General features: G+C 48.0%; 1 protein-coding gene across 2 annotated transcripts in view; it reads right to left on the bottom strand.

Annotated features, from left to right (window-relative positions):
• Wscd2 (WSC domain containing 2) overlaps positions 1 to 27,168 on the bottom strand; it is a 109,564-nt gene that overhangs the window by 49,812 nt on the left and 32,584 nt on the right. For both annotated transcript variants that reach the window (XM_008848939.1, XM_008848940.1), the window contains one exon: positions 995 to 1,912. In XM_008848939.1, the coding sequence (XP_008847161.1) occupies positions 995 to 1,373 (379 nt within the window). In that variant the 5' untranslated portion in view covers positions 1,374 to 1,912. The remainder of the gene's footprint in view (positions 1 to 994; positions 1,913 to 27,168) is intronic.

The raw sequence follows: 27,168 nt of genomic DNA, 5'->3' as shown, positions 1-27,168 counted from the left end.
AGAGAGACAGAGAGCCAAGCAGCCTTTCCAGCCTCAGCTTCTACATCTGCTTTTGTTTCTGTTCTGTTGTTGTGTGTTGTGTTTGAGACAGATATCTCTAGCCTGGTCTGGTTTCCAGCTTGCTTTGTAACTGAGGATGATCTTGAACCTCTGATTCTCCTGCTTCTACCTCCCAAGTACAGGATTATAGCCTGGCCTGCTATATATGGGGATCAAGCCCAGGCCTCCGTGCATGCCGGGGACTACTCTACCAACTGAGCTATTAATAGATTCCTCAACCCTCCACATCTGGTAAACAGGCACGGACTCCTCCCTGCCTGTTCAAGTCTGTGAAAAGCGCTACTAATCAGAATCCTTTTTGTGCATAAAAGGGTAAGTGAATTAACACAATAGGCCAGGACAGCGCTGTTTTTCCTGGAGCACATCATTGGATGGGGAGTTCTTTGTTTTGCCACTTAGTCGCCATTTAATCCTGGGTTCTTGGGGTCTTTTTTCTTTGAAGACAAGGTCTCATTATGTAGCCCAGGCTGGCCTCCAATGCCTCCTGCACCACCCTGCCCCTGTGGTTTCCTCACCTTTAAAACAGAAACAACAGTGACCCTGCTTAGTACTATGGTGACCATTTAGTACATGTAAAGTGCTCACCACAATGCCTGGGACATGCAGCCCTCAGAAAATGTTGTATTTAACAAGCAATATAAATGGTCACAGGGCTTGTAAATCAAGCCTTGAATCCTGACAAGCGTGGGGATCAAATACAAACAGCAATTGACAAGTTGTATGATCTTATGCAAACTACTTAATGTCTTTGAATTCCAGTTTCTTCCTCTGTGCAAGGTGGCTCTTAGTGCAGTTTCCTCTGTACATGAGGCTGGAACGCTACGACAGCTGGTTCCTGTTACATGCTGAAGTTGTTGGCTGTTATTTTTGTATTTCAGTATTCCTCTCCCTTCCCTTAGTGCCCGCCCCCATACACACACACCAGGCCTATTACCTCGCTCCTCCTCCTTCTCCCGGACAACCCTCCCCTTGAGGGCTCTGCTCCAGGCTCCCCCGTAGTCACCCAGCTTGGCTCTCTCACTGGTGTCCTTGCCCTTGAATGAGGGTCCATACCTACGGGCGATGCTGGAGGCCTCCCCTGTGTCCCGGAAGCCTCTGCCCAGGTGTAAATCAGCCAGGAAAGGCAGTTCAGCACCTTCAGCTGGGCTCCCCATGGCAGGGCTAGCCTGGTTCTGGGGAACAGCAGGCTGGCCCACAAAACCTGAGTGCAGAAAGACGAGGCTCCCAGCGGTCAGGTAGAGAGCCAGGAAGGTAAAGAAGCGCACGGGCTTCCTGCGGAAGTACCGCTGGAACTTGAACCAGAGTTTGGCCATAGCGGGATCATTCCGGAAGGGCTCTCAGGGCTGGGCTAACAGGCTGAGGAGGGGCACAGAAGGCTTGATTTCCCAGATCTCCTTAGGGATGGAATGCTGGGGCATGGCAGTCTGAATCCCTTTGCAGAGATTACTGAGGCCAGAGGGGAAGGGCAAGCCCACAGCTTGGCTAAGGCCAAGAGAGAAGACAGAAGTCACTGGACTCCCAAGGTCAAGGTGGGGCAATGAAAAGTGGCAATGAAAGGGGACCTACAGGAGGTGGTCCCATTTTCCTACATTTTGTTCTTCAGCCCAGAGCATTCTCAGAGAACTTCAATGACGGTGATTGAAGGGAGAGGGGTGATGTCCTAAGGTCCTCAGAGGCTGTAGGCCACTCCTGTCCTTTCTCAGCTTCTTAGGCTTCCTAAGACAGATTAGTTCACTGAGGAATTTGATGCTGGCCTCTCCTCCAGCTCCAATGCAGAACCAAGCTCTGAGTGTCACCTCCTGGGTGCTGGAGGGTCTCCACCTTGTCAAGCCTCAGGGCACAGAGCTACCACCTGCAAAACAGCAATAGACACAGGCATGAGGGAGTCCTTCCCCAAGCACAGAATGTAAAGGGGTTTTGAGCACCCACAAGGGAGAAGCAGAAGCCAATAAGAGCAAGAGAAAGCATTTTGGAAGAAGGGCTTCAGGGGTGCCCCAAGTGGGGGGCTTCCAGAACCCTGCTGTCACTTTCATCCACACTGGAAATGGGGTGCTTCAATCCTTCTGGGTCCTAGATTAGGGACAAACTTTATCTCAGCCAAACACAAGTTCTCAAGAATTGGGGGTATACAATTGCCCTCAGTATCCAAGGGAATCAGTCCCAGAAGGCTCAAATCCCCTATTTATAATGGCACTGCATTTGCATAGAACCTGTACACATCCTCCTGTGGGCTTTAAAATAACCTAGATACCCTTGAACACCTAACACAATGCCAGCGCCCTGTGAACTGTTGTTATTCTATACAGTAAGTAAATGGCAAGGGAAAACATTTATACACATGTTCATTACAGAGGCAGTGTGTGTGTGTGTGTGTGTGTGTGTGTGTGTGTCTGTACGTCAGAGGTCGATGCTGGGTAACACCCTCAGTCACTCTCCACTCTCCAGGCAGAGTCCCTCCTTGAAGCTGGAAGCTAGGTGGCTGGGTAGCACCGCTCCAGGGATCCTTTGGTCTCTTCCCAGTGCTGGCTTACAGGAACATGCCACCATGCCTGGTTTTTCATGTGGGTCCTGGGGCTCTGAACTCAAGGCTTCACGTTTGTGTGGCAAATTCCTTACTGACTGAACCACTTCCCCAACCCCATACAATGTTTTCTTTTTCTCCTGTTTTTCTGCCCGTAGTTGGTTGAATTTGTGGATGCAGAACTCACTGGTGGGGAAGGCCAGAGCTGCTTTGCTCACACTTTCTATGCACTTGTCAAACATGCACAGATTCGTGGGTTCCCTTAAGTCCAAAGAATACCTCAGAGGCTTTGCTGAGCTACCTGCTAGGTCAGGTAGATTTTGAATCTACCCAAATTCATTCCCTTTCTCCAACTATGTCCCAGGCATTGTCCCAGGCTGCAGCTGAGAGGCAGAGATAAAATGCTTCCTCCCAAGGGTTCATACTCTAATGCAGAAACCAAATCCATAGGCCCTCATCTCTGTCTAAGGGAGAAACAAGAAGGGGGTGGGGAGCAAGGTTGCTAAGCAACACATCCATGTGTTCAGTATTTGCTGAGGGCCTCCTGAGTGCCCAGCACAGTACTGAGACCTCTCCCTGGATTGTCTTATCTAATCTCCTGTAGGGGTAACAGTCTCCCTATGTTATAGATGAGGAAATTGAGGTAAGAAAGGGTGAGTGGTAGTTTTGTGATTTGAAGCCAGCATGGTCCCATGTCTGCACCACAGTTTGTTTTTTTAAGACAGGGTCTCATGTAACCCAGGCTAGTCTAAAACTTGTTACATAGCTGAAGCTGGCCTTGAACTCCTGTTCCTCCTGCTTCCACCTCCTACACACAGCGATTACAGGAAGGGATCATCTCACCCAGCCAAACCATAGCTCTTAGCAGCTATATTTCAGACTCTTCCCGCACACACTCTGGACACCACTTGAGAATTCAGAGACTGCCCCAAAGCAGGAGCCCATTTCCATGGTGGCTTCCCTTGGTCAGGGCCTCGCCAACGATGGCTGGCTGAGAGGCTGATTGTAAATCCCCTCGGAGCATCTCTGATCGAGGGGGAAGCTTGAAGGTGTCACAAAGTGGCTTCAAAAAGTGTTAATGGGCACAAAGCGTCAAGAATCCCTGCATCACAACTGTCAGCCAGGAGGGCAATGCTGTTTCATATTACCACCAGAAGGGGGCGAAAGGATGTTCTCAGCTGATGTAATGGGATTCACTTGTCCACCACCCATGGAAACCGCACTGTGAGAAACAGCAGCAGCATAGGAGTTTCACTGTGGTTAGGGTGGAGTCTGCCATCCCATTGAGTCAGAAACTGAGCACCTCCTTTGTACCAACCACATCCTAGGCATTTGGAATTGATAGTTGAACAAAACATAAAAATCCATGCACTTGTGGTATCAAACAGCTATCAGTCCAACTACCCACCCATCTACCCATCCATCCACCCACCCACCCATTCATCTATCCATCCATCTCTGCATCCATTCACCCATCTATCCATTCACGCACTCATCCATCTATCCATTCATCCATCCACCCATTCAACCACCCATCCATCTACCCCCCCACCCCCCCCCCCCCCCCACCCCCCCTCCCCCCCCTCCCCCCCCAACCACTACACTTTTTTTCACTACCACAGAGCTCAGTAAAGTTCCACTGTGCAAGCCTGAGGCTCTGAGTTTGATCCCCAGCACATGTGTGTAAGAACAGCATGGTGGCACACACCTGTGGTCTCAGCACTGAGGGGAAGGAGACAGGGAGATCTCTAGGGCTTGCTGGTTAGCCAACCTAGCCTTTGTGGAGAGTCCCAGGCTGATGAGAGATCCTGTCTCAAAAACCAAGCCTAATGGCTCCTAAGGCATGGTACCCAAGGTTGTCCTCTGGCCATAGGCATGTGCACACATGTGCATGCATAGTCACAAACACATATGAACTCACCATGAAGATGCACACACATGCACACACAGACCAGTGCATATACAGAAAACATATAACAAAGAATGGAGGTGGGCTGTGGTAAGCCTGTCTCCAGCTTTGTATAGAACCAAGATTCATGGGTGGTAAGGAGCAGGGTCTCATCAGGGCCTTCACCAACACTATAACAGCCACCACAGAAGGAACATGCACCAGGAGGTGGGAGGGGAGCCCAGAGGGCCACAGCACAGCTATCTACCACCAAAAGCTTAGACTGAAAAACCCACAGTAAACCCCACTTTCCACACTTTATAAGTTTCCCTCACAACCTAGGAGTAACTTTTAGAAATGCATCGTTCTGTTGGTGAACATGCACTTATCTGAAGTCAGGGATTCCTTCTGCTTCTCATTTTCTTTATTAAGAACAACGAATAATTCAAAAGTCACAGGTAGCATAGGAAACCAAGCTTGATAGTGTCTGATGACATGTATCCATCTGCCCACTTGACCCTCTATCCAATCCTTCATCTGCGTATTCACACACACACACACACACACACACACACACACACACACACACACACGTCTATCCATCCACCCACCTGCCTGCCCATCATGTATTTACCCATCCATTCATCCACCCATCCATCCATCCATCCACCCATACATCCATCTGTCATACTGTTATCTTCCACAAGTCTACCTAGCCATCCATTCATCCATTCATTCATCCAAACTGTAGTAGCTCATCCATCCAACTCTCCACTCACCTAGGTGCCTACTCATTCTTCCATTCATCTAAAAATAGGACCAGAGATGGCTCATCAGGCAGACACTTGCTACCAAACCTGATGACCTAAGTTTGATCCCCAGGAACCCACATGAAGGAGAGAACCAACTCCTGAAAGTTGTCCTCTGACTTCCGCATGCATGCTGTGGCATATACACAAATTAATAATTAACAAATAAATATAATTACGAACTCTAAAAACATATGGTCATTGTGGAAAACATGTTCTAGGAATGCAAGAATAAATAATTCATGTTCTGCTCTCAGAGAGCTCCGAGTCAACCAAGAGAGAAAGTAATTAGACAGCAACTATCCTTGCTAGACAATGACAAATCCTGTGGTAGTGTGTGTGTGTGTGTGTGTGTGTGTGTGTGTGTGTGTAAAATGCACGATATAGTACAGCAAGTCATGTTAATAGTAGACTTCATGTGTCTTTCTATACAATACGAACTCTGCTTTGATTCTCATAGCAATTCTACAAGGAAATCCTACGTCATTTTACAGGGTTGACAAATGAGTATTGTGAGAAATTAGATAATTTGTTCTGAGACACACCACAGCAGACAAATGGAAGCCGGGTTGTGAGTCTAGGACCAGCTGGCTTCAGGACCATGAACCACACATCTTTCCTGTCTTGCATTGCTCTGGAATGATAACAGGTGGATGTGCAGAGGAAAATGCTTGCATTGAGCTCCCAGATTTGGGTGTAAAGTGCCAGGAGACTTGTGGATCCTGCTGAGAGTCCCAAGAGGTGGGAGCCTGGGATACTGAAGTATCTACAAATGCCTGGGGAGAAGCATAAAAGAGGGCTTCCCCAGGGAGCTGCTCTAGACCTGGCAGGTCTTGCAAAAGGAAATTCGCTCTCACGTGCATACACCCACAGCCCCCAGATACATACACATAATTTTTCTTAATCTTAAAAGAAAGGAAAAGTCTGATAAAAAGAACTGGAAACTCTGAGTCAAAGAACAGCAGAGCGGCTGAGGAGGAGGCGCCTGGCCTGGAGAGCCGCACACAGAGGGCGGAGCCAGACCACGGGAGTCTTGAATACCATGCTCCAATGGAACACATGGGAAAACACAGATTTCACAATCTCCCCATACTTTAATCTTTTTCTTTTCTTTTTGTTTTTTAGGCAAGGTCTCATGTAGCCCAGGCTGTCTCAAACTCACTGTGTAGCCAAAGATGACAATTCTCTTAGGCCATTCTGGTGACTCTTATCACATTGATGTCCTCCCTTATCAGTTAGAGTGTGAGTCCAGATAGATGTCTAAACCTCTCTGGGCTGCCATTTTCTATTATGTGAGTCAGTCACAGAAGAGGCAGTCCACAGGGCTGGGGTCCCCATTCATGGATGTGGGCTCTCACAATTCCTCTGTGTGGCATGAGACCCCTGGAGCCTCCATGTCCTCATCTGTGGAATGTGGACTCATGTCCTCCTGGGCAGATACCAGGTCAGGGTTCCCTTTGTGGAAGGGCAGCTTTCGGCCTTTGCAGTTGGTGTTTCCAACAGGCATCTCTGAGTGGCTGAATGCAACCTATTTTCAGCATCAGAACCAACTTAGGGGTTGAGCCGCCAAGCTAAAGACAGGTGGTAGAGTGGGGCTGCCCACAGGAAGGGAAACCAAGAGGCTGCCTACCCTGTAGCTCTACTCTGGGACTGAAAGCCTTCCCTTCCAGATTTGGGGGGGTGTGCTGAAGGAACCTGCAGGCTGGGAATGGACCAGTCTTTTCTAACCCAGACCCCTGAGCCTGACCTGTGGGACAGAGGCAGGTTGGACGGTCTTCCCAGATCCAAGGAACAGATGAACCCATGACCATCCAAGAAACCCGACTGGGGAAGGTCCATGTCCTTACAGGGCTGGGAAGGACCCCACTGTCCTTTACCTTTACCCACACTTGTGAATTCTTGGTTCACATGATTGGGTAGAGCAGATCTTTACCAGCTGGGGAACCAGGAGTGACATTGCTAGATCTTTCTGAATGAATATATTACAGGCATACTACAAAATGCTGGTTTGCTTTTTCAGAGTGTCTGCAGACACAGATATTTCACCATTCCAGTTGGATTTAGCTGTCAACTTGACACAGCCTAGAGTCACCCAAGAAGGGAGTCTCAACTGAGGTATTTCCCAGATCAGACTGGCCTATGGCCGTGTCTATGGGGCATTGTTTAGATGGTTAATTGATACAGGAGGGCCCAGCCCACTGTGGGAGGCACTCTCCTCACTGAAGCATCTTTCAAGTAAATCTTACTCAGTGGGCAGGTAGGTCCTTTGTAGATGCAGAAGATCATTCATCTAGGGCTGCTCCATGTAGATGGAGCTTGAATCAAAGTTCCTTGTCTTCATTGTACCCAGGTCAAGCATTTAGCAAGTGAAATGCATTAAAAAATGGCATGGGAAGAGTCGCCGCTCTGCCAGGCACCACTGTTGAGGCACCCTCTGGCTTTCACCTAAGATCTTCAGGAACCCCAAGTATTACTAAGCCATCAGCTCTGGGCAAAATTTGTGACCCACAAAGTGAGTGGGTTGTCACAAGGACACGCTTGTCTATACATGGACATGATGTGGTTTAATGACTCCACTGTACCTACGGTCTCCTCATTTCTGGTCATTCTGGGCAAATTGCAATGGTTTCTCCTATAAATTGCATACAGAGATTCAGTTCCTGGGTCAAGACATGAGGATTTCCAGGATGGCAAGGCTGCACTTGTGGGTGCACTTGCACAAAGGAAACCTGCACCAGTTCCTGATCACTGCATACATGACTTCTGTCTACTCGTCTCATCTCACGGGGAATCCCTTGAGTCCCCCAAGACCCTCCATTCCTAGCACAAAGCTTACCTGCCACTGCCCACAGCTCATCATACACACACACTGTCACTTCCCTTCTCCAAATCTCAGGAAAATGGATGGGAGGCAAAGCGCCGTGGGCTTGCTGGCCTTTAACACCACCATCTGCTATGATGTAATTAAGTAAGAAACCAGGGGAGCATATGGTGCCTGTTCTGCATCAGTGTCCTAGTCCTGTCTCCCTGGGTAACAATGCCAGGCCTCTTACCCCAATGATAGCTCTATGGCCCGTCTTCCTTGCTATGGAGTCAGGGTGGGCCACAGTGAACTGGCCCGGTGCAAGAACTGGTAGGGAAGACAGTCCAGATCAGACATGCCTGCCTCTGCACCTGTGTCTGCTGTATGGTGGCTATGTGTCTTGTGACTTAGTTTCCTGCATAGCAAAACCCATCAACTCTGCCTGTCTGGGACGGGAGGAGTGTTAAAGGGTCACTGTGTTTAATGGGCTCACAGGTCATCACAGGAGTTAACAGTTATTAAGCACCTACTGTGTTCTTGATAGTTAACTCATTCAGTTTTCAATGATAATTCCTACTTGAAAGGTTGCATGCATAAGTCGCTGTTTTACAAGTGAGGAAATGGAGGCTCTGTGAGTTTAAGCAACAGTACAAGCTCACACAGCCAGGAAGTGATGGAATCAAGATGGCTGACTCTGGAATTGTGTGCTTAAATACAAGCTCAGGAGGCTGGGAGATCTCATTCGGTAAAGGGTTTGCCTTACAAACACGAGTTGGATCACCAGCACCCACATAAAAGCGGGGCTTGCTGGCCAGCCAGTCTAGCTGTATCCGTGAACTCAAGATCAATGAGAAACTCCCAAAAACTAAGTGGAGAGTTGAGGAAGACCCCGGACATAGACCTTTGGCCTCCACACACACACATGCATACATACCTGCACAAGCCTGTGTGCACACAACACACAAACATGCATTCATACACATGCCCATTCATGAACCTCACAGTTTCTCAATAGATGGCCATTCTCTGCCCCCAGGCTGGTCAATGGAACAAAGCATTTACCCTGCTTGGATAATATTTTGCCAGACTCCATCTCATAAAAAGATGGTGAGTCAATGAGCCTGTGCTGTGCCTGAGGATGGTCCAAGGCAGGGTGGAGGAAACAGGATACCCCCCAAACCCCTCCTCACAGCACGCACCCTGGTGGCCATGTTTGAATCACGTAACATACGCACCGATGTCGCTGGTAGACTCAGAACACTCTGTCACTGCTGTCACTTGGATTAAAGCCCTGTAGTCTCTGGAGCTAATATCATGAAACAGAGACCTTAAAACAATGAACCACAAAGAACTAAAGTTCCTCCAGGAACCGCATGTGGAGAAGGGAGAGGCTGAAGCCCCGTTGTGCCCCTCCCAGGAAGAGAGCTTGTCTCACCTTACATATATCTCAACTTACATATATCTCCTGGCTTTTGTTTCATCTTTATTTGTTTTCTGAGAATTTAGACAGGCATGATGGCACACGCCTTTAATCCCAACACTCAGGAAACAGAGGGAAGCGAATCTCTGTGAGTTCCAGGCCAGCTTGGTCAACATAGTGAGCTCTAGATTAGCTGGGGTTACACAGGGAGACCCTGTCTCAAAAAGTTTTTTTTTAATTTAATATTATTAGTATATGTGTTGAGAGAGAGAGAGAGAGAGAGAGAGATAGAGAGAGAGAGAAGAGAATGCATCCCACAATGAATATGTGGATGTCAGAGGACAATTTTCAGAAGTTGGTTCTCTCCTTCCACCGTGGGTTCCCAGAATTGAACAGGTTGTCAGGCTTGTGCAGTTAAGCACTGAACCATCTGGACAGCCATGTTTGTTTTTTGAGACAGTCTCATATAGCCTAGGCTGGCCTCAAACTCCCTATGTGCCTGAGAATGACCTTGAACTCCTGATCTTCCTGCCTCCACCTCCTGGGTGCTGGATTACAAGTATGCACCACCACCATGCCCTGTGACAGGAAAGGTGGAGTGAGATTGGAAGTCTTTCTCTCCCTGGTTTGACCAATCTCTAAATAAATGCATTCCCTTTACTATTTTCTGTTTCCTAATTTCTTTAGAATCCAGAGAAACTGAGGCAGTCAGTTTCCAAACCTGATAAGTGCCTGGCTGTCCAGAGACAGCAAATGCCATCCCTCAAGGAGAAGAAAGCACATGAGCTGGAGGGACACTGAGTCAGGAGACAATCCCGGGACTTTGAGGACCCAGCTTCTAGGGACTCAGTCAGCAGTGAGTGAAATAACACAGCCACTGCCCTTACCACAGTGCTGTGCACACTGCAAGTGTGAGTCTTTGCTACACTTAGTCTCCAGAAGGCAACAGCCTAAAACTCCAGCATTCTCTTGCCATCTGATCCAGGCTTGGCACTCCTAGGGACTCACCCACAGGAGCTGAACATGAACATAGTTCTAACCAATGGAATATTATTCAGCACTGAAAAGAAACGTGCTATCAAGCAATGACAAGGCTTAAGTACCTAATACCACTCAGTGAGGCCAATCTGAGAAGACTGCACACTGTATGAGTCCAACAGTAGAGTATAACCTGAGTCACAACAAGGGGATAAGTGGTTGTGGGCAGCTGGGGGAGAGAGAGGTGGACATATGGAGCTCAGGGGAATTTTTAGGGCAGGGATGCTATCCTGTGTGGTTCTGTAATAGTAGATACAAGTCACATATTTTGTCCAGAACCATGAACACACAACACTATGTGTGACCACCAGGCTGATGAAGGAAGCTAGTAGAATGACAACAGGCCCAAGGATGGCAGAGAGGTGTGGATCTGAGCCCCACTGGTATCTCGTGTCCTTCTCCGGTGGGGACATTGAAAGTGTGTGTGTAGGACTGGGGGAGGGAGATCTCTGAGCCTTCCCACCAACCGGCACTCCAAACTATAAAATCTTCTGGACATTAGGATAACTACAGTCAATGATAACTCATTGCACATTTCAGAACAGCTAGGAGAATGGGTTTTGATTGTTGTAACACAAAAATATGACAAATGTCCCAGATGTGCTGGTTCTGATCTGCTTATTATACATCATACGCATAGACTGAAGTGCTACATGGCATCCCTTAACAAGCACAATTATTAGGTGCAATTAAAAGCATTGGTAATAGGGGCTAGAGAGATGGCTCAGCAGTTAAGAACACTGGTTGTTCTTGCAGAAGACCCAGGTTCAAATCCCAGCACCCACATGGCAGCTAACAACTGTCTGTAACTCCAGTCCCAGGGGATCTGACAGCCTCTTCTGACCTCCGCCGGCATTGCACGACATGGGTGAACTTACTTACATGAAGGCAATACACGCATACACATAAAATAAAAATAATAAAAATTTTAAAAAAGATTTTAAAAAATTGGTAATAATCTATTTTTTCAGAAGAAAGATACTTGAAAAAGCAGAGCCCACTGATGCATGTCAGCAGCTCTGGACTGGGGAGGGTAGAGGCTGCAGAAAGGGAGGAGTGGAGGGGATGCATGGTGGGGAAGCCACTGTCCCCTCACCAGTGGATCTGATGACCAGCTGAGGCACAGTCCCCATCTGTGGAACTCTGTGTCAGGCAGCTGGCTGCCTTTCTGGGGCCCAGATCACTCCCTTCCCCAAGACAGGCTTGGAAAGGAGGGCCCTGGGTCTCTATCATTAAACCATCTGGAGTCATTGCTCTCCTGCAGGCTGCTGTGTCTCGGGTCAATTAGCACTCATTTGCATAGGCGTCCTTAATAGGCTTCTAATTGTCAGGGGGATAATGGATGGCTTTGTTCCTGGGCAGAATGTTTACCCAGGGGCCAGGACGAGTGGGTGGCAGAGCTCCAGAACACTGAGGGAGAGGACCTGCTGGCCAGAGGAGGGTGAGGGAAGAGGGATGGAGTCAGCTCAAGCTCACTAGCTTCCTAGGAGGTGGCCGCAGCAGCAGCAGCAGCATTACCTCTGTGCTCTGCTGCTCATGAGTCCTTGCAATGTCAAGCAGGCTTCTCCAGGTGGGCCCACTGGAATAACTGGAAAATCATAGTAATGGAACTGCAGGGGAAGCCATGTGGGCCCAGAAGGACCCTCCAAGGAAGGCCTGTGAGCTGAGACCAAAGGAAAGAAGCCTTCTAGGGAAGGTCCCTAGCAGGGGGACACTGTGCATAGACTGGGACAGAAGGGATTCCTTCCACAGGGGCTGCAGCTCAAGCTGTTCCTGAACTTGTGGGTGACTTTGGCCCTGCTTCCTGAGGTAGACCATCAGGAGTGTGGGAGGAAGGCCCTGAGGACCCTCCCAGGGCCAGTTCTGGGCCTTACCACAGCTACTTTCAGCAGAGCTGGGATTTTTCTGGCGTTTCCTTCTGGTGGGGTCAGAGGCCTGTGGCTTCAAAGCCTGGAACATTCACTGTGTGATCCTTTGAAGAAAGTTCCTGCTAACCAGGACCTATGTCAGCACTGGCATCTGACTGGAACATTCTGGGGAGGAGCTTAAGAACCACAGGAACATCACCCTCAAGGACCACCCTGTAGTTTCTTGTATCTTCCCTAGAGCAAGTACCAAGGAGTAGATGGGAAGCTGGAGACCCAACACCTAGCAAAGTAGCTTTTCCTTACAAAGGGGGAAACTGAGACCTAGAGAAGGCATAATTAAACAACCTTGTCCATGTGAGACGCCTGACCTGGGCCAGGACAAATAAATGTTCAATGAATGGCAGCTCTTGTCATTTCTATTACTGTGTTGGAGAACCCCAGAGTTCAAGATGCCTTTAGGAACCAGCTAGGATAGGTTGGGTGGTTTACAGATGAAGAACCTGAGACTCAGAGAGGCTGATAGAGTAACCCAAGGTCACACAGCCAGACCAGAACCAAGCTGGTTCCAGGAGCTGCTGCCCTGTGGGTTTCTTCCCAGTGTCCACACTGTTCCTGGCCAGCTCCCTCCAGCCACAACCACCATCAAGTTGCCACGTGCTGCCTCTACACTGACCACATCGGGTTAGACTCTAATTTGGGAACAGTTAGCGTCTCTTCCCTTGGGAGAAATTTTCCACCCAAAGTGCCTAGTAAGAAGGACGGTCCCCACCTCAAAACATCCAAGGCCGGTCTTGTCCCCTGCCAACCTGTGTGTACTGGGGGAGAGGTCTCTGCCCTACCCATAGCTCTATAAGACCAAGTCCTCTTTCTTCCTGGAGCCCCAGGTTACAGCAAGACTCAGAAGCGGGCTCACAGCCCATCAGTGCTAGAGGGAGAACCTTCTAAACCCCAGTTCAAATGGGGGAACTGAGGCCTCAAAGCAAGGAGGAGGGTCCCCCTATGGTCACCTCCTCTGAGGCCCAGGCTTCCTGCTGGACTTAAGCCTTGGCACATGCGGGAAGGGAGCGAAAGAACTGTCACCCGTGACAGGCAGCCTAGTGCTGGGCCTTCGTCTCTCCCATTGTAGCCTCTCCTGGGGACTCCGCAGTGGGTCACTTTTCCTCTCAGATGGGGAGGCCTGCCTGCTTGCTGGGGGCAGAGCCGGTGAAGCAAGGCCGCTCTCAGACTCAGGTCTGTCCGGTTCCAGAACCCTCACTACCATCACTGCTGTATCTGCTGCTGACCTGAGGCCTCCTGTCTGTGGGGTGAGCACAGATATCAGATCCCTCAGGATCAGACTCCTCTCTGCTCAGACCCTGTACAAGGAATAAGAACTTTCTAGAAGGACCAGAGGTCCCTAGCCCTTGGGGCATTTTTATCATGGCCTTCATTGATTGGAAGAGTTCTGCTAATGTCCAGTAGAGAAGAACGGCCCTATAGACCCTCCCAGGACCAGGCCTGGGCCTTAGCTGCTCTGCCCAATGCTGGAATGTTCTGGACAGATGCCCCTCCAGTGGACAGATGCCCATCCAGTAGACAGATGCCCATTCAGTGGGCAGATGCCCCTTCAGTGGACAGATGCCCCTCCAGTGGATAGATGCCCTTCCAGTGGACAGATGTCCCTTCCATGGAAAGATGTCCGCTCTAACAGAAAGATGTATCCTGTGACGGAAATCTGTCTCCCCTAGTGTTCTTCCCTGAGGATAGCCACAGGCAGAAACAGATGTTCTCAGCCTCTCCATCCACCATCTACATACCGGCATAGGGAGAAGGCGGCCCTGTATGGCACTCTCCATGCCTGCCCCTCCCTGTCTCAGCACAAGCACATGCCACCCCTCCCCCACTACTTCCCCTTTCCATTCACACCACAGATGGGAGCCCTGAACCCCACTTCACACAGGAGGAACAGTGGCTGCTGTAAATTGCCCCAGAAACCTGGTTAGTGTTGGAAGCTGGAAACTAGATCCTTCATCTCTTGGGAGTTGAAAGTAACACACCAGCTCATGTCTAAAACGGCCCAGGCCAGGTCCTCCATTCCGTGATGTGTCTCTAGACCCACTTCTGAACCTGCCCTAGAGAGCAAGTGGAGGCCTGAGTCAGGACACTGCTCTTGGGGTCCTGTCAGTCAACTCACACAGGCCTGGGGTTAGATTCTAGAAGTCCACCTCATATTTTACCTAGCCCTCGATCACAGACGTTATTGTGGGGTTCAGCGCTAGGCTCCCCAGTTTGTAGGACTCTGTGCTGGGATGCCAGGGTCTGCTTCCTCTGTAGCAGGCTCTCTGAGAAATTCAGTTCCACGCTCCTAAGATTCTATATCCTCTGATGTCAAGGTCAAAGCTCCCAGGGAGGGAGTCATGCCTCATTGCCTTCCAGGGAGCAGGGTGAAAGACGCACCCATGAATTATAGATTTCCAGTCCTCTCCCAATTGCCCAGCAATTACAGAACACCAGGGTCAGCGGCCAGGAGCAAGAACCTCCCTGTGGGCTGAGGCGCAGCTGGGTGGAAGGAACCTGACCCTCTGGGGACAAGCTTAGGAGTGAGTTTATGGTCTCCCTTTCTTTTCTTTTTTCCACAAGCTGTGTTTTTAAAAATACAGGGCAACTGTGTAAGAATTTTTTTCACGTTTATTTATTTGTGTTTTATGTGTGTGCCATGGCACACATGTGGAGGTCAAAGGACAACTTGAGGGAGTTGGTTCTTTCCTTCCATATGTGGGTTCTGAGGATCAAACTCAGGTCATCAGGCTTAGTGGCAAAAGCCTTTACCCACTAAGCCATCTCACCAGTCCTTATGTATTTTGATGCTAGTTAGACTTGAGTCTGAATCTTGAACACAGAGGTCATTTAAGGAGCCAGGGCTGCAGGTTCTCCTATAATGTGGGATGAGAGCAAGGATCCCACCCCACAGCCTTGGTTGTTGAGAGAGTAACTAACATGATGGTTAGGCATACCGGAAAGCGGCGGGGCTTGAAGCCATCACAGTATTTTGGGGAGCAACCCAGACAGCCACTCATCACTCTGAACCTTGATTTTCCCAACTTGGAGAATGGATACAATCATGTTACCTCTCAAGCCCCCACCCCACCCAGGCCAGAGAGCTGATGGGCACAGAGAGAGGTAAGGATGGTTAGAAGTTGGAGCTGGGAGTGGTCCTTCTGTTATCATTCAGTATATTTGAGATTCTTTTAAAAGCCAGCCCCAGCATTAATAGGCCATTGCTGACACACTTTACATTTAAATTTAGGAGAACATCCCCCACACAAAGTGCTCATCGCCCATACACCCTCAAGAATAAATCCTCCCAGTGAAGGGGGGATGTTTGTCTCGTTATATCCCATGGGGTGAGTGGGGGAGAACAGCTGGAAGGTGTTTTGGGCAGGGGAGAACCTGTTAACCCTAGAAGGTGGCATTAGAGTCTCCCTCGGGGAGCACTGGACAGGGAGGGGAGGACTAATAGGCCAAAGCTTATGGGTAGAGCCCAGACCCCCTGCAAGACAAGCTGTGTGCCTCTTTGAGCTGTTTTTTGTCTGTAAAGGAAGTGGTCTCGGCCGCTTCCACAGGCCTGCCACTGACCTGCAGTCCCACCAGCTTACACTCAGAAAGGCCTTGCCCTGAGTTCAGTTCTCCACTGTGGCTTCTTGTAGTGCTTAACACACTGTGAGGGGGGGACCAGCATTGCCATTTCACACTGGCTCCATGGATGGGGGGGCAGGAGGAGACTCACTGCAGGGCAGGTAGGGGCTCAAGCTGTGGCCTCCACTTCTTCCCACTGCCCCACCTTCAAGGCTGTGGCTATGTGGCCTTGGGTAAGCAGATAGTCCTCTGTGCTCCTCTGGATCCTTCTGGTAAACAACAAAGACTATGGAATATTTTCTTCTAGTTCCTATTGACTGTTCCCCTCCAACAGTCAAAATACAGTTTACTCAATCATTCAATCAACAAATATCCACTAAGTACTAGCCTCATGGCAAACCAAGGTTTATCCCAGGGGACTGGCCTGTACGAGAGGATTTACAAGCTGTGAGAGTCCATCTCACTTGGATTGCACACCTATGTCACCTCTGGGGAGACCTGGTCCTTCTTCCTTCCATTAGAAAGAACTCTTGTCTTCCAGCTCCAGTCTGGAGCAGAGGCAGTGTATGTTTGTTCTTTCAACATTGGTTGAGTGCCTATGCACATCGGGTTGCAGATTCAGCCCTCAAGAGGATGTGACCCTTCTGTACCAGGAAGATGGTGGCATTTACTGTGAAATCGTGGGGTCAGTGCTGGCTTTAATTTCTCTTGTTGAGCTTCCAGAGCCTCAAAATGTACAATTTCTAACATTCACAATGACTCTGTAAGCTGGGCACTGTTCTTCCCACTGCATGGATGAAAAACTAAGGCTCAGAAAGGTCAAGTGACTTGTTCGAGGTCACACAGCCCACAGCAGAACCAAGACACAAGGGCTGTGTGGCTCTGAAGGGTTTTTAGTGACTTTCCCCATCTGTTTCCATGGGAATGGGCATTTCCAGAGTCTTCCCCAAGATTGAAGCCAGCTTCAGTCCCCCAAAATAGGAGGTGGTTCCTAAATCCTCCAGAGTCAGAGGGAGAAGCTTCAGTTGACATTTTGGCCTCCATCTGCTGACTTGGCTTCCTTTTTTTTTTTTTTTTTTAACACAAGGTCTCACTATGAAGCCCAGGCTGGCCTTGAACTCTCAGTCCCTCTGCCTCAGCTTTCTGAGTGCTGGGATGGCAGGTATAATCACCATATCCATCTTTAACTAGATCTTCTGATCCAACACAATTCAGGTTTCTTGGGATCCCCAGGAAGGATGCAAAATGGGGATTCTCAAACTACAGTGGGACTGAGAACCTTCTAGAAGACCAGGGAGAACCAGAGCTGTTACTCACCACCCCCAGTCCCTGACATGGCAGGTGACTTCAGAAAGCTGAAAAAGTCTGGATTTGATCCTGACAGAGCTCAACTTCAATCCTGACCCCCACCAGGCTTAGTGGCACAAGCCTGTGATGCCCACACAGTGCCAGCTCCAAGCTGGACCACAGTAGCAAGCTTTTGTTTCCTCATTCAACCTTGAATGAGCACCTGTTGCAGGTCAGGTTGTGGCCCCCACCCCCACCCCAGATAAAGATAGTGATCCCACCCGTTATTCTAGAAGATGCCCCTCCCAGCCCAGCCCCCGTCCACGGCTGCTATCACTTTCTAACATCTATCACCACAGGTGAGTTCAGTGCTTTCTTGAACTCAAAAAGATCTTGAGGATCTTTCTTGATCCTCAAAAAGAGCTGAAGGATGCTGTGTAGAGAAAGCCAACCTTGTACATTTGAATTCATTTGACTCATAAACAGTCCTTTCAGGGAGGCACCATGGTCAACTCCTTTTACAGGTGTAGCATCAGAGTCCCCAGGGAGTTCAGCAACTTACCCAAGGTCACGCAGCAAGGATGGGTGCAGGTGGCACAGTCAGGAACCGAGTCGGGATTCGCTCACAGATTCCACATAGCAAGTGCCTGTGAGTATGATCTTGGAGACTTCTAACAACCACTCTAACTGTGGGCTGAGGACCATGTGCATCTCTCTGTGTCACCTCAGTTAACTTTTGCATTAGTTTTATTTAGCATTTCATGTATTTTTATATATGTATTGTGTGTGTAGATGGATGGAAAAATAAAGGTGCTCCTCAGCTTATGATGGGAATGGGCTGTATCTCAATAACCCATTGTAAGCTGAATTCACTGTAACGTGAATTGAAAATGTGTTTCATACAAGAGACCTGAAGATTGTGGCTCAGCCACAGAACACGCTGGATTGCTGGGTGTTCCCTCTTGTGGAGCAGGCTGCCTGGGAGCTGCCCTCACTTCTGCTGTTCAGCATCTTGGGAGACTGTCCCACTGCCCTCTAGCCCCAGAAAAGATGACAATTGAAAGCATGGTTCCTGCTGAATCCACATCCCTTTCACAACATCAAAAGCATTAACAGATACACACATACGACTCACATTCCATCCACAGGCATCCCATACTGGTACTGCAGACACTACACTGTGTGGCCAGCAGCACATCCCAACAAGGTCCCCCTGACAAGAGACACAAGTCATGCATGCCAGATTCAGAACATGCAAGGGAGGGCCAGGGTTGCAATGGAATGCAGCTATTCCAGGGCATTGCCCTTGACCACTATGCTCAGCCTGCGTCTATGGAGGAACACCAGGATGCAGAACTCAGAGCATCAAGACAGCACCACTGGAGTGGACAACACACACTAAGCAAATGTGAGTGTTGGGGAGGATAAGGACAGGTGGGACTCTCAGACAGGATGGTAGGAACACTGAAGGGAAGAGAACCCCATTGGAAAAACCACAGGATTACTTCTTAAAATGTTTGAAATGTCCACCCACGGTGCAATCTAACAATCTCCATCTTACATAGCTAACCCAAGAGAAATGATACCCATACTTATGCCAAAACCTCAGTCCAAATGCAGGTCTATTTGCAATCACCACCCCCAACTCCAGGTAAGTGGATCCATGGTGGCAAGTTCATGCCCCAAAGGAGTACAACACAGCCTTGAAGAAATCAACTGTGGGCACTTAGACCAGCCAACCCTGGTAAGTCATACAGGCTAACGTTACCCAAAGTGAAAGAAGGTAGAGTCAAAGGACTGTAGGATCCTATTTCTATGACATTCTAGAAAAAGTAAAAGTAAAACAGATCAGTGGTTGCCAGGCCTGAGCATGGGGGGAGGAATGGACCCCAAAGGGGCATTAAAGAAAAGTCTGAGGAGACTGAACTCTTGTGTATTCTGGTGTGGGGTACTGGGTTACACATATTTGTTAAAATGTGCAGAAGTGTGAACTAAATGGGAGTATATTTACTGCAGGTAAATTATACTTCATAAAACCCCTAAATCCATAAACTCACAGTACCTGTTTCCTGTTCATCTGGCTGACTCCCCAAGGGAGGATGCTTCCAAGAGAGTTAACACCTGCATGCTCACTTATCTGGGCCCCAGGGATGCTCACCTGGAGGGATGGGGTGGCTCCAGGGAGCACCTGGGTTCCCATATGACCCCAGCCCATCCTCTTTTCTGCCCAGGGAGCTATAATATTCAAGGTTATTTTGCTCTGAGTAGTACCAGCCATTGAACTCTTTCTCAGCAGGCAGCCGCCACCCCCTGCCATGTTTACATAAAAACACATTTGCATGGGTTTTGTTTTTAACAGCCAGGATCCTATGAAACCTGGGGATTGGGCCGGAAGCTACAGATGGAGAAGGCTGCTGGAGGTGGACAGCCCAGGCAGGCTCTTCCTCCCAGCTTAGGAACCCAGGGCCTCTGCCTTGAGGTTGTAAGTGCTGGCTGGCTGGTGTGTGTGTGTGTGTGTGTGTGTATGTGTACACTGGCATTTCTCAACACAAGCCAGACTGACTGGAAGCCAGAGACTTCTTTGTTAGGGTGGGGCTATCCCATGCCTTGATTGTAGGATGTTCAGCAGGGTGTTTGCCCCCAGCCTGTGAGGAGTACCCCCCCAAGTCTCAATAGACATCAAGTGGGGGACATTAGGAATCACTGACTTTTGTTAGGAAGGCTCCTGGCTCAGTTTCGGCTTTCCGCTGCCTTCCGGGACCACCTCAGCTCTACCGGGTATCTGGTTGGTCCCCTTTTATGAATCTATGAAGGCTAATGTTGATTGTTAACCTGACAGGATCTAGCATTCCCTAGGAGACAAACCTCTGGGCTTGAATGTAAGGCGGTTTCTGGACTGGATTCAATGAAGTGGGAAGACTCACACTGAATATGGGTAGAACCACCCCATGAGCTAGGGTCCTGGATTAAATAAAAAGGGGAAAACCAGCTGAGCAACAGCATTCATCGCTCTCTGCTTTCCCGACTGTGGAGGTAATGAGACCAGTCGCCTCCCACTCTGGCCCCCATGACTTCCCACCATGATGGATTGTACTCTCAAGTTGTGAGCCAAACTAAGCCCTTCCTTCCTGAAGTTGGATTTTGTCACAGCAATGAGACAGAAAAATACAGAAGCATAAAGGCATTTGGAGCCATAAGTGAGCCATGGCAATGGATGATAGTAACACCATTAGCCACTTTGGTTTGAGGAACGTGGTCCAACAAGTACATCTGACTGCCACCAGTTTGTCACTCAAGGCCTCACAAAATCCCCCCAGGAGCCCCAGGATCATAACCCACAGCCATCTCTCCTTTACGGGGGGGGGGGGGGGACACAGGGCCTCTCACTGTGGATTTGCACCAATTGGATGGCAGCAGTCAATCTCTTAATGACATACTTTATATAAGGTGGCATGAATATTTTGTCTGGAAAAGATGTCTACATGAGTGGAGAGGGGAACTGGGTGAAAAGCAGAGGAACTGCCAAGATTCACATCAGAAGGAGTTTGGACAAACAGCTCTGTGGACTTAGGCAAGTGGCTGGGCCTTGACTTTTCCATCTGTAAAATGGGGAAAAGGGATTAGTAAACAGCATGGGTTTTGCTGTAGAGTGCCTAATGGGGCCCAAAGATAGCCCACATGTATTAGGTGGCTGAGCACAGGCAGGGGACTTTGAGGAGAATGGCCCCAGTTACAGCAGAACCCAGAGACAGAATTTATCCTAAGTTACACACCAAAGTGGAGGTTAGAGTCCCAGATAGTACACACAGAGACACACAGAGACAGAGACAGACAGACAGACACACACACACACACACTCAAGTGATCATAGAGCCAGCTCTCTCTCAGTGACATCCTGCCCTCTGCTTGAACCAAATAAAGGCCACCCAGTAGACATAGGACCACTTAGTCCCTCAGCAAAGGAGAAGGGCAAGACCAGTCTTTCTCAGTGATCTACCTGATGGTCCATCATCAACTCCCAGGACACTTTAGTAAGTTGGCCCCTGAGCAGAGGCCATCCTTGTGGGAGCCACTAAGAAGCCCCATGGTCCTCCCAGACAAGGGCCTGGACCCAGGTGGGAGAGGATGGGGCCCCCAGCTGTCTGGCCCTAGGTCCTGCTTCTCAGTTAATTCAAGACCATGCTGTTCTCCTGCAGAACAGCTTAGAGCCTGCTAAGCCTTTCCCACTAGAAATAGCCACTTGTAAGAGTCCAGGATACCCAGAGCAGAACGCGGCTCCTCACAGCCACACCTTAAGCCAGGGCTACTCAGAAGCTGGCAGCCATTACCAGATGCCAGAAGGGGCAGGGTTGGGGGAAGGATGGGACACATCCATCAGCTACCAGGAGCAGGCTGACTGGGGCTTTTATGCTGAGGCTGCTGGGATGGCTGCAGGCCTTAGGTACATATAGCCAGGCATGATGGCATGCAACTATAATCCTACCAAGGGAGGGGGAGGCAGTAGGATATAGAATTTGAAGTTAGCCTGGGCTACATGGAGATACCTTATCTCAAAAAACCTATAAAATAAAATTGTGTAATTTGACAAAAGTCTTTCTGAATCCAGAAGGAAGAAATACAAAGTGCCTAGGTCCAAGAAATTGGCTGATACTGGCTGATCAGAATGGAATGCCCATTTGGTGCTGGACAGTTTCTATCACTGTTTGAGTCATTTCTAGCATACCTATGAGTCATCTCTTGAGGCAGGTGCCCTTACTACCTTTATTTTGTAAGCTGAGGACACTGAAGTCCAGAGAAAGGAAGTAACCTGCCCAAGGTTACTCAGCTAATTAGGAGCTGAGTGGGGATTTGAATTCAGCTCTGGGGCTGAAACTTGGAAACAAGTTGTTAAACCTTTCTAGACCTGCTCAATTGACTTCCAGGTCTATATCAGCAAAATACAATGGGATATACATATATATATTCTTGGAATTTTCTAGTAGCCATGTTTATAAAAGAGGAAACAGATGAAATTAAGCCTTATAGTTTAATTTTAGTCCCTTAGACTTAAAATACTGACATTTTTTCAAGACAAAATAAGTAACAGGGGCTGGAGATGTAGCTTAGTTGGTAGAGTGGTAGACCACACGAAGCCTGGGTTTGATCTCCAGCACTGTATAAACTGGGCATGGTAGCATACACCTGTAATTCTAGCAGTCAGGAAGTGGAGGCAGGAGGACCAAGAATTCAATTTCATCCTTGGTCACATTCAGGACCAACCTGAGCTACAAGAGACAATTTTATATGACTACATCATCACTAATGAGATAGTGTCTACTCCTTTTTTCATACCAAGACTTTAAGATCTGGTGTACATATCACACTTACACTGCCATTCAGACTGTCCCTGTTTCAGGTACTTAATAAAATGTGTGGCTCAGGGCCAACAGAGTGTGGTGAAGCTCCAGAGATATGAAAGCTATTTGTGTACTGGCAGACTGAAGGAAATAATCTAGATTCTTCTGTCTCCAAGTCCAGAAGCATCACTGTGGATGCTACTCACTGGCTTCCATTTGTACCTGCTGGCCAGACTAGTGCTGGTCAGGTGACATCTCACCACTACAAGTCTACACCTCCATCCCCTAACCCAGCCTTCTCTATAGGTGGCTCCAGTTGCCCTAGCAAGGGCTTGGCTGGGGGCTGATGGAGCCTGGCTTGCTCTACAGCTGCCTGGGCTTGTATGGAGCTGAGCCCAGCCTGAGTCCAGAGAGCTCTGTGGGCCAGAAACAGCCCATAGAGATGCTATGGTGGTGCGTCTCAGCTCAGCTCTTCCCAGTTGGGGGCCAGCCTTCTATGCAAGAAATCAAGGTCACAAAGACTGCCATTTCACAGGGTCGACAGAAACATTAAAGCAGGATCTGTAAGAGTCAAGTGTGGTTCCTGAACACCTGCATAGTCAGACACTGACAGATGTGACCCAGATCTGCATTCTATCTCCATTCCACAGACAGGGACACTGAGGCTCTTAGGGGCAAATAGCTTGCCCAGCATCACATAAGTGGCAAATGGTGAATTCAGCGACCACAGACCTTTCTCATAGGTGCTTGTGGAGATGAGTTTAAGTACCTAGAGGAATTCTGGGCAGTAGGTATTTGTTCACATCATCGTCACTGTCACCATAGACACTGTCATTACTGTCATCATCAACATCATCATCATTGTTGACATCATCACTGTCACCACCATCAGCATCATTGTTGACATATACTGTCACTGTCATCGTCACCATCATCACTATTATCATTGTCATTTCCAACATTACCATCAATGTCATTATCTTTGTTATTTTTTCCATCATCATCATTGCTGACATCATTGCAATCATCATCACTGTCACTATCACCATCAACATCACCATCACTGTCACTGCTGTCATTGTCAACATCATTATAGTCAACATCATAATCAACACTGTCAACATCATCACCGTTACTATCATCATCAACTTCATCATCACTGTCACAGTCATCATTGTTGACATTGTCATTGTCAACATCACCATCACAGTCATCATTGTTGACATTGTCATTATTGTCAACATCACCATCACAGTCATCATTGTTGACATTGTCATTATTGTCAACATCACCATCACAGTCATCATTGTTGACATTGTCATTATTGTCAACATCACCATCACAGTCATCATTGTTGACATTGTCATTATTGTCAACATCACCATCACAGTCATCATTGTTGACATTGTCATTATTGTCAACATCACCATCACAGTCATCATTGTTGACATTGTCATTATTGTCAACATCACCATCACAGTCATCATTGTTGACATTGTCATTGTCAACATCACCATCACAGTCATCATTGTTGACATTGTCATTATTGTCAACATCACCATCACAGTCATCATTGTTGACATTGTCATTATTGTCAACATCACCATCACAGTCATCATTGTTGACATTGTCATTATTGTCAACATCACCATCACAGTCATCATTGTTGACATTGTCATTATTGTCAACATCACCATCACAGTCATCATTGTTGACATTGTCATTATTGTCAACATCACCATCACAGTCATCATTGTTGACATTGTCATTATTGTCAACATCACCATCACAGTCATCATTGTTGACATTGTCATTATTGTCAACATCACCATCACAGTCATCATTGTTGACATTGTCATTATTGTCAACATCACCATCACAGTCATCATTGTTGACATTGTCATTATTGTCAACATCACCATCACAGTCATCATTGTTGACATTGTCATTATTGTCAACATCACCATCACAGTCATCATTGTTGACATTGTCATTATTGTCAACATCACCATCACAGTCATCATTGTTGACATTGTCATTATTGTCAACATCACCATCACAGTCATCATTGTTGACATTGTCATTATTGTCAACATCACCATCACAGTCATCATTGTTGACATTGTCATTATTGTCAACATCACCATCACAGTCATCATTGTTGACATTGTCATTATTGTCAACATCACCATCACAGTCATCATTGTTGACATTGTCATTATTGTCAACATCACCATCACAGTCATCATTGTTGACATTGTCATTATTGTCAACATCACCATCACAGTCATCATTGTTGACATTGTCATTATTGTCAACATCACCATCACAGTCATCATTGTTGACATTGTCATTATTGTCAACATCACCATCACAGTCATCATTGTTGACATTGTCATTATTGTCAACATCACCATCACAGTCATCATTGTTGACATTGTCATTATTGTCAACATCACCATCACAGTCATCATTGTTGACATTGTCATTATTGTCAACATCACCATCACAGTCATCATTGTTGACATTGTCATTATTGTCAACATCACCATCACAGTCATCATTGTTGACATTGTCATTATTGTTAACTTCATCATCACTGTCACAGTCATCATTGCTGACATCATCATCATCGTCAACATCATCATCGCCATCACAGTCATCATTGTTGACATAGTCATCCTCATCAACATCATCATCACTGTCACAGTCATCATTGTTGACACCGTCATCATTGTCAACATTATCACTGACACTTAAAATCATCCTCATCCTCTCTGTTGTTCTTGTCCTTGTCGTCACCATCATCTTCTGGCTCCCTGTGTGTGGGAAACACAAAGCATAATGCTGGGTACAGAGCTGCGTGTCCCAGCTAGGCACCAAATTGTGCTAAACCCAGTCAATAACACACAAATGGAGGCAAGGCGATTCTTGTTTGGAAGTTGTGCAGACGCACCCACACATCTACATCCAGGATATTTTCTTTGGCCTGAGAATGCAGTCGGCACACTGCTCTGAGATGCCTCTGGAGGGAGGAAAATATACTGCTCCCCACCTCCCCCTGGGGCATAGAGTTTATTTTTTCCTTCCCAGCACAGGAAGGCTGTGTCCTCAGTTTCTTGGCCTCCCTTTGGAGAAGTTTCCAAGTAAAATAACCCCTCTGGTGTCTGGAATGCAACCCCCATAGAAGGCGTCTTGTTTGGGGCACTCTAGTGATCCTGGTAGCTGGTGTGGTGTCAAGAGAAGCAAGTTCTGTGCAGAAGTGAAGGTGTGCTCTCTGGCTCCTTGTACTCTTCCCCCAGGGGCTGCCTCCATAACCTCTAGTCCTTAATCCCTGATCCTGTCCTGCCCCCAGGTGCTATGCAGCTCCCTAAAGCCAGCCATGGGAGAGTGGCAATGGATTTGTACATAGATGCTCACGTATGAAGACTCTTCCTGGGCCCCAAGGCTCAGGGCAGGTAGGAACTAGAGAGAGCAGAGAGTGGGATTTCAAAGGGGAGGGATTTGAGCACCACTGAAATCAACAACTCAGGAAGCCACCTCCTCCGAGAACACACTGGTCTTTCAAACTTGACCTTTCTATGAAGGTCTGTAGGCAACCAAATTGTGTAGGTCAGTGTTCAGTAGGGCTGGGAAATACTAGAACATGCCGAACTGGGTGCCTGATTCAATCAGTTTTCTTGAGTATCTGCCAGGCATAAGGCTAGCTATTGAGCTGAAGCAGAGAGAGGGTCAAGCTCCAACCATGTATCTTTGTTGTTATTGCTGTTTCTTTTGAGGCAGCATCTTGTTGTGTAATCTAGGCTGGCCTCAAACTTGCAGCAATCCTTCTGCCTCAGCCTCCCACATGCTGGGATTACTGGTGATCACCACCACACCATCAGTCCCATATTTCTTACACAGTGAAATAGAATAAGCATGGATTCACTGACTTAGATTCTGCCTAGATTTTGAGGCATCATTCTTCCAGGATAGCATCTACTGAGCTGAGTCCCAGGCCGCACAGTCATAAATCTCCTACACATCTCCCAAGGTAGAACCTAGTCGTATTATCCCACTGGACAGACAAGGAAACAGAGGCACAGGGAAGGGGTAACCTTGCCCACAGTTGCTCAGGAAGCACATAGAGGGAAATCTCAGGCAGTTAGAGAATGGGAACTCAGGCTGGGACCTAAGAGGTGCACAGGGAGACCTGGCAGAGGAGGTGGGGCTGTCAGAGAGGGAGTAGGAGCAGACACAGAGACAGTGACCAGGGAAGGGACTGATGTGCTGCAGGTCTTCAACAGCACAGAGCCAGGTCAGGATCAGGGCTGCTGCTTCAACACATGTCTCTGCATCTCTGCTTCTTCTTTATCCTCTTGACCTCAGAAGCCTGGCTCTGTTACCAGTTAAGTTAAACCAGGGCTCTGTAAGGAGCCCAAAATAGCTACAGTTTCCAAGCAAAATTAGCACTGAAGCAACCCCGCCCCATCCATCACTCTGACTTCTACCTTGTTATTTTCAAGCAACATGGCACTGGAAAT

This window comes from Nannospalax galili, unplaced genomic scaffold (genome assembly GCF_000622305.1).
Source record: "Nannospalax galili isolate Female #2095 unplaced genomic scaffold, S.galili_v1.0 scaffold103, whole genome shotgun sequence".
Classification (NCBI taxonomy): domain Eukaryota; kingdom Metazoa; phylum Chordata; class Mammalia; order Rodentia; family Spalacidae; genus Nannospalax; species Nannospalax galili.
The sequence above is the reverse complement of the archived record's forward strand: the minus strand, read 5'-3'. Positions and strand labels throughout refer to the sequence as shown.